At 36.9% G+C, this 8382-nt stretch overlaps 1 protein-coding gene across 1 annotated transcript; it reads left to right on the top strand.

Moving 5' to 3' along the window:
• The first annotated feature begins 2119 nt into the window (after nucleotides 1-2119).
• LOC149580074 (uncharacterized) lies at nucleotides 2120-4003 on the top strand. Its single transcript, XM_089788956.1, has one exon. The coding sequence runs from the start codon at nucleotides 3075-3077 to the stop codon at nucleotides 3939-3941; it is 867 nt and encodes a 288-aa protein (XP_089645082.1). The 5' UTR covers nucleotides 2120-3074; the 3' UTR covers nucleotides 3942-4003.
• Nucleotides 4004-8382: the final 4379 nt, after the last annotated feature.

Raw genomic sequence — 8382 nt, 5'->3', positions numbered from 1 at the left:
TCATTCTTCATACACAAATATAGCCCTTTAGTAGTAGTTTATTTCAACAAAATACCATCAACCCATTTAATTTTATCAAGAAAGACCTTTGAGTCAATAATATCACATGGGCTATTAAATTTGATTGCTTTCTTAATCAAAGTGAAAGTCTTTTTCTGTGTATCAAGAATGGTAAATCTGCCTTTTAACTCCTCTCACACCCCTAACCTCCCACGAAAGCCCCCACCAAATGAATCTATCCCTCACAAGGAAATAAGGAGGTCCTCCTGCAACTTCTCTTTCCTGTATAAACTTCCTCACCTGGATCCACGCCTTCCAAAAAGTTTGAATTTTTTTTTACCCAAACAGTCTCATCTTAAACTCCCCTAAAACAATGTCAATCATTGGTACATCCTTGCAATGCTTGCCTTTCCTAATAATAGACTTCAAAAGGTTATTCCTAATAAGAATTTTCCATGGCTCATCTCCCCATAATGCTTTCAACACCCATTTGGATGCAAGACCCATACCTTGGGTTTTAATATCCTTCAACCCCAAACCTCCCTGACTTCTTACTTGACAAAACCATTCCCACTTAACATAATGTGTCTTCTTGTTCCCTTTTCCATCTGACCAAAGAAAATCTCGCAAAGTTCTTTCTAGCATGTTCACATGAGAGTTAAGAAACATCCAGGCTGAAGCAAAAAAAAATATGATGAGAAGAAAGAACTTTCTGCACCACTTGCAATCTACCAGCAAAAGACAAGGAATGGGTCTGCCATTTCAAGTGCTTTTTATTAATTTTTTTATAGACCCAATCCCACATCTTATTGAGATTTGGCTCAACTGAGAAGGGGATACCCAAGAATCTAACAATTTGATTAGGTCCAGACTAGTGCCAACACTTGCTGACCAACCAATCTGGAGGATCAATAGACCAACTCAACACATTGGATTTTGAAGGTGAAATCTTGGACCCAAAGGCCATACAAAAGAAACTAATCCTTTTATAAGCATTCTCAAAATTCTCAAAGTCCCTACTTCTTGGTTGATTCAGCTTCCAATTAATAGCATTTACCCTTTAAACAAATAAAAAGAAAAATCTAAAATATACAATGTTTTTGTTTATAAAAAATAACTAATATTTTTCCCTTTCCTTAATGAATTTTTAGCTTATTTGTGAAGTTGAATAGTTTGAAATGACCCCACAAGAAATCAAGTTTTGAGTAAATGTAAGGCTCACATAGATGTCAAGATCATCATAATACTAATTTGTTTGTAGGCTAGGCAATCTTGCTTCCAAATCTGACCCTCCACACACATATATAGAATTCTAAAAGCTAAATCAGCAATAAATAGCAAAACAGCAACTAAAAGAAACCATAAATATTGTCCAAAACTATATAACCAATCTTTCAACCTTCATTTATGGAAGAGTCTGCTTCTTCCTTGTGTAATTCATGACAGCAATGTCTAGTTTCTGCTACTGTTCACATCGTCACACCCGGATCTCAGCTGTTGTAATTTATTTGTTTTCAGTAAAAGTCTTGTAATATTTATATTTCTTATTCCAATAAAAGAACCAATAGCAGCAAAACAAAAAATATCCCACTAACAGCCAATGGACTGCGCCCACAGAACTATATGTATACGCAACCTCTAAAGCGTTTTAATGTTAATTAAATAAAACACCAAACACATAACATCCATCTGTCACTGGACTAATTAGGACAGAACAAACCTGGAAGTTTATAGGAGTTGAATCCTTCCAAAAGGATGTGTAAGATAGATGATTGAGGTGTAAGTAAAATAATATCCTAATATCCTGATGTTTTCTCAAAGAAACAAAAAGATGGACAAAGACCATGAAATTGACAATCCGTGTGGATGGAAAATCTCAAGTTGGCAACAAGGCAACCAAAATTCGCAACGCGTCTTGATTACAACATCGGTCACACACGGTTTGCCGACTCACTTTACATTCTCCTTACATTGATAGCCAGATAATTCTAACTATTTTACAGTAGATTATGATCACAAAATTACTTTAGATCAGGCGGTGCCGCAATATAAAGTTTGCAATTTCGAGGAAGTTGAAGCGATAACGACCCCAAACAGTATCTTTTGATATTTCTTGAGATTCCGGCGCGTCGTTATAAAAGACTTGAAGGATCATCTGCATACTACATTGACTAGAAATCGAACTCTCGGAGTGTTCTGATATTCCCACAAGTTTGGTTTTGAACCTTACTTTTGTTTTCCTGAATAACCAAAGTATTGGAGGAGTTTAGTTCTCTGCAAATCCCCGATTTCATTGAGTCTATTGATTGGAACAATTGGCTTACCTTGGGAATCATTGAATTTCCTGAATACCCAGAGGCTTAATTGAATTGGGTTTTCAGCAAAGCCCTAGTTTCGTTGGGTTTATTGATTGGGAATCATTGAATTCAACAGAATTTTGATAAAGTTGAATTTCCAGTGAGGTATTGATTGCTTTGTAGAGGGTTGTGAGGGCAGAGAAGAGCGATGGGATGAGAAAGAGTTTCTAGGTTAAATTGCAACTGGTCGGTGTTCAAAATTTGGGGGTTTTGGTTTTGTGGGCTTTTCAGCATTAGAAATTAGGGTTTCAGTCAAATTTACGGCCAAAAATTCATGCATGAGTTGCATTCTATAGGTTAGGGGTTCGAGACTTCAGAAGCTTGATCAGGTCTGTCTCTGCAAAAAAAGCCTTGATCATTGGAGTTTTCGGAGCTTGTTGCTTCGATTGTTGGGATCCATTTACTCCATTCGCTTGCAATTCGCAGGCAATTTTTTCGCACAGGTTGGGTCAAAAGTGAAATGAATAGGCGAGTCTTGAAGCTGGAGCAAGGGCTTTCATGTAAATCCTTTTTGGGGAAAGAGGTAAAGGAAGTTTATTGGTTAAATCTAATATCCCGTTCACTTATTCAGAGAGTCAATTTGCTTGGCAGCTAAATCATTTGCCAACTCTTCAAGTCAGTGGAGGTTGTGGAAGCTGATAATTGGGACAGTAGGTGGTGAGTTCAAATCCCAATTGGGCACCAGATTTTTCTATTGTTTAAGAGCAAGAAGCAAATATGCCTGAGGCTGATTCAAAACCCTCTTGTATTGACATCCAAAGCAAGGAGGCTCAGAATATTGTGACCAGCATGTACCAGACCAAAGTAGGAGGCCATTGCAGAATGGTTAGTGTGAGGTGGTTGGAGCAAGGGCTTTGTGTCTCAGTGGATGAGCCAACCGACCAATCGAAGTGCAAGATTGCACTTAAACCATGTTTCTTCTTTTGGAGGAAGAAACATGGCTCAAGATGCTTCAAGATCAATGGCACAAAGGTTAAGGTCTACTGGAACCTCATCTCTGCCAGGTTTGTCAATAGCCCTGAACCTCAAGAGAGCTACTATGTTGCACTGGTTTGTGACAAAGAGGTCATCCTTCTTTTGGGGGACATGAAGGAAGAAGCCCTGAAGAAGACCAAGTCCAGAACCTCTGCCATTAAACCTGTTTTGATATCCAGAGAAGAACATGTCCTTGGCAGGAGGTACTTTTCTACAAGGACTAGAATGAATGAGATAGAGTCTCAGCCCCATGCAATCAATATAGAGTGCCATACAACAGGTCCCAACGACCCAGAGATGAGGATTAAGATTGATGGGCAGCTTGTTGTGGAGGTTCAGCATTTGCTATGGAAATTTAGAGGCAATCAGATTATAAGTGTGAGTGGAGTTCAGGTTCAGATCTTTTGGGATGTTTATGATTGGCTCTTCAACTCTGGAGTAGGCAATGCTTTCTTTACTTTCAGGCCCATCTCTTCTTCTTCTTCTTCTTCAGAAAAATCAAAATCAATTGCAGAGGATGCCAAATTTGATAGTCACACCAATTCTTCTAGATCTTCATCAGAATACTGTGTATTGCTTCACTTGTCAGGGGGTTTATTGGTTCTGTAAGCTCTTCAGGAGTTTTCTTCTAACCCAATTTAATTGATAAACTACTAAATTCGTTTTGCTTCTATGTTGAGCATCTTACAACTGAAAAAATTGAGTTCATTATTTATCCGGATAACTATACATGTAACAAGAGACGAAATGTAGAAATAGAGATGTAATTGTGTGTCATTTGCCGATTCAGAAACAGGGAGGAGCATATGTTGCAAGGCTTAACCAAGGGCCTTTATATTAGTGTTGCTATTGCTATGATATTAGTATTGCTATTGATATGTTTTTTCTGGAGCAATGAGTAAGCTATACTACAATTCCTTGTCTCCATCTTTAGCTGAATTGAAATTATTTGATATTTGGTATTCTAGAGTTTCCCGTTTTTAATCATTTTGAAGCATATACCACTTCTGCATCCCACGAATCCAAAGTTGTTCTTCACACCTAAACGCAGTCTCTTACCCAAGTCTAACCGAATCTACCTTCTACCTTCTGATCTAGGCTACCTTCTAATACTTTCAGAAAGTGGCCCTAACCAGCATAACTTCTATATGGTTAGGCTTATTTGCAACCCTAGTGCAACTTCTATAGAAATGTTAAAAGAGGAAAAAATTAATCAGAAGGTCTCACGAAGTCAAAACTGTTCATTGTCTTGAGAACCCTATACTAATTTAACTTTCAATAAGTCTTTAAAAAATATTATAGAATATAAATTAAAAAAAGATATCATTTTTTTTAATAAAAAGGTCACATGGACCTAAAATTGTTCTCCACACCTAACTATGCCTCTAATTCAATTCTAACAACTCCAACCTCCAAATTAGTAAAGCTAGAAAGCCTTTAAAAGAATATTTAATAGAGGGACTTTCATGTGTAGAAAAATATGCATTCATGTAATGAACATTTTGTATTAGCTACCAATGGTTTCAATCTCACTCACAACTCCTATACTAATTGGGGATGGTGAGTTGGGGCTAAGATATGCTCATCTCACTTGTGCTAAGGAGATTTTGATTTTTGCAGAAGGTGTGTCTAGCTCTAGCATTGGTAATGTGGTATTAATGGTTGGGAAGGGTGCTTCTGCACTTAGGCACTCTTTGAAGCAACTTAGGTTTGTTAAGCCTATTGTTGGTGTGCGAGTTTTGCCATATTGTCAAATATGTTGTTGTTGGAACTCCTAAGATGAAATTTAGACCTCTAGCTTGTGCTAAGACCTCCCCTCTGGTGTTCTAGGGCTTGGACATACTTGAGAATGTGGAGTAATTCGAATGGTGCAGGTTGGTTTGTAGATTTGTTGGTTTCTCTGGTACTATTGGTTTTAGGTAACATTGAGCTCTTCCATTGTGCTAAGGATTTTTATTGCTATTTTACCTTATTGAAATAAATGAGATATTGTGATGAGTGAGTCATGGGCTTGATGTAAGGAAACTCACAACCAAAAATATCATTGTTTCCACATAACTCATAATAGATCTGAAACAAATAAGCGCTTAAAACCCACATGCAAGAGAATAAACAACATACGCGCACAAATTGGGACACAAGATATACCGTGGGAAACCCTTGAGGGAAAACACCCAACCTCCAAAAACATTCATCACCATGTATTATTCAGCAAAACACCATTGCAATACAATCACAAAATCCTTTAAAGCCACAACCATAACGAAGCAATCCATGTGAACACACATGAATCCACATATCCCATGTCATGCTTCCAAATTTCACAAATGCTCCCTTGGCTAGCCTATCTTTCCTGGTCTTTTTCTATCTTACATCAACAACTACCCTTATGGTGCTTTTCTAGTAGCAAGCTCCCACAAAACCACCAAGTGATCACGATGTGTCAATATAACTCATCAAGTATACTCTACGGGAATCTCTCCATGTTGCATGTCCATCTAGGTTCTCCTAGGTGCAACATTACATAATAATATAATATAAACAATATTATCCAATGTGTGCAACACACATAATCTCAAAAATCTCCCACTTGTCGTATACATTGCATAGGGTCAATCCGTAGTCACATAAATGAATGAATAAAAATCTCTCCCAACACATACAACATCATGGATCAAAGTACACCATGTGCTTCATCTAGGTATCTGTAACAAAATCAAAGTATCTAACATCTCAAACATGACTGGTCTCACCTCCTATGATGTCACTACCACTAGACATACATAGAAGCCATCCAAAGAGAAAGTCACCCAACCTGTCACGTTAGAATGATTTAGAATAATTGAGAGCACGGGGGGTGAATCAATTATCCTCGGGTCGAGATGTACAATTTGAACTTTTAAACACTTTAAATACTTCAGATCTAAACATTCAATAGCTCAGTCTCTATAATAGATAATCAGTAACATAAACTTGCAGTCCACTATCCTAATAGTAACAAACTTGCAGAATGTAAAACATCTCAAATGACATCCATACATGTATAACATTGGGATTTAACGTAAAACCCCAATTTGGGAAAAACCACCAGTAACATGTCACCAATTTTTCACTCTTCTAAAGTGCTCTATCAGGTGTCAACCCTGTTAAAGGTTATAAAATACAGTGTTAAATGTGACCTTGTTAAAGGATTTAATCACCTTGTTAGTAGTGACCTTGTTAGAGGGCTTAAGAACATTCCATTAGAATGTCTCATTGATTAAAGGATTTATATATGACTGTTAGGTGAACCTTGATTAAAAGATTTCAGTACTAATATAATGGTTAGAAAGTAACAGCAAGTTGATCTAATAAACTCAACTTACTTTGCAAATGCATATCACAATTCAGTCCACATGTTGATCCATTGGTTGGCATCTATTGTCATCTCTGTCTATGATTTGGTCGGCAATCCTTCAAGCAATCATACTTTACCTCTTTACAACTCTTCTCAACCTCCTACTCAAGCTTGCCAATCAATAGCATCAACAACTACTCCAACCACATTAGGTTAGCCCTTATACCACCTTAAATAGGTAATTCTAATATTTTTCCACCTAAACATCACCATAGATCTTAGGATTAGGTCAGATTCATTGAATCCTTCCATCATTTCATTTCATCTTTTCTCTTCTAGAAACTTCTCCAAAGTTCTCCTTGAATAATTGCATAGAAATGCTAAAACATGGTTTCTCTTGAATTAAATGCTCCAAGTCATCCATCCTTATCTTCAACATGCTTTACATGTTCTAAGAAATCAACTGTGTCGGTTGGAAATCATGATTTCCTCATAATCTTTCAAATGTTGTCACTTGGCCAACATTGTATTTTGACACTCGTTCATCACTGGATTACTCGGTTACTACTAACTGTTCAGTTCAATACATATGATGACGCTCGATCAATACTAATGCTCGATTGACACTATATTTTTTCTTCTTATACTATCACTCAATCAACTCTAGCATCACTCGACTTATACTTCAAGTTCCTTAATCTTTTTCTCCTTTACTCAGTTAAGCCTATGCATTTGGTCTTTCTTTGATCACTTCTTCTAGGCTTCAATACAATTGTCTTCTACACTTAGGTATGATTAAACAATCTCAATATCTTATCAAAGTCCAACTAATTCAAGTGCCCATTGTAGTTCCTCGTAACTCAACCTTTCCTCTAGGTGTTTTTGTTATGTCATTCTCTAATCCTCTTCATCAATCATCTTGGTATGACACTCTACACTGGTAGAAAATTGTCTTACCAATAAGATTTGACATCAATGACAACATAACAATTATTTCAATCATAGTTTCCAACACACATAAGAATCATAAAATCCTCTACCAACTAAAATGCCAAGCACAAACACCTGATCCAAAGGTAATCCAATGTATTTGTTGTTGTCAAAATCCATAGCTGAAATAAGACACACAACAAGTGCTAACCCATCCATCCATACCTCCAAAGATTTACCAAGTGAATCTCACATCATCAACATATCCAATCTATAACCTGTTATCACAAGCCAAAAAGAGAAATGTCTGCCACATACACACTAAGAAGCTCTTACTACAAAAGATAATGTCAAATCTATAATCAATCCACTCACAACATCTCATAGAAGTGAATCCATATAGTATCATAGACATCCACAACACGTGTAAACCAATAACCTACAAGAATAACTCTTACAATAAGTCTCCAACGCTCTCCCCAATTCTCCACAACCAAAAAAGGAAAGAGATTAGGAATAACCATGCCATCTCTCGCATGACATACATTAACACAAACCACTAATCATAAGCTCCAACTAATCCCAAATCCAATGTAAGTGAAATTGAACATCCAAGAAGATAACCAAGACTAAAGAGAAAGCATGCAAATGATAACAAAAAACATTCACACATTTGACACCATGATTAACATAGAAATTGTGTAAAGGGAAAAACCACTTCGGACTGACAACCCAAATAATTTCACTCTTCTGAAGTGAACTCTGCTAGGAGCCAACCTTGTT

This window comes from Cupressus sempervirens, chromosome 1 (assembly GCF_028749045.1).
Source record: "Cupressus sempervirens isolate cs-2001-9-10 chromosome 1, ASM2874904v1, whole genome shotgun sequence".
In the NCBI taxonomy this organism is placed as follows: Eukaryota; Viridiplantae; Streptophyta; class Pinopsida; order Cupressales; family Cupressaceae; genus Cupressus; species Cupressus sempervirens.
This window is presented reverse-complemented; position numbering and strand designations above follow the sequence as displayed.

Excerpts from the sequence above, each read along its gene's own strand:
- LOC149580074 (XM_089788956.1), top strand. The coding sequence starts at position 3,075 with ATGCCTGAGGCTGATTCAAAACCCTCTTGTATTGACATCCAAAGCAAG.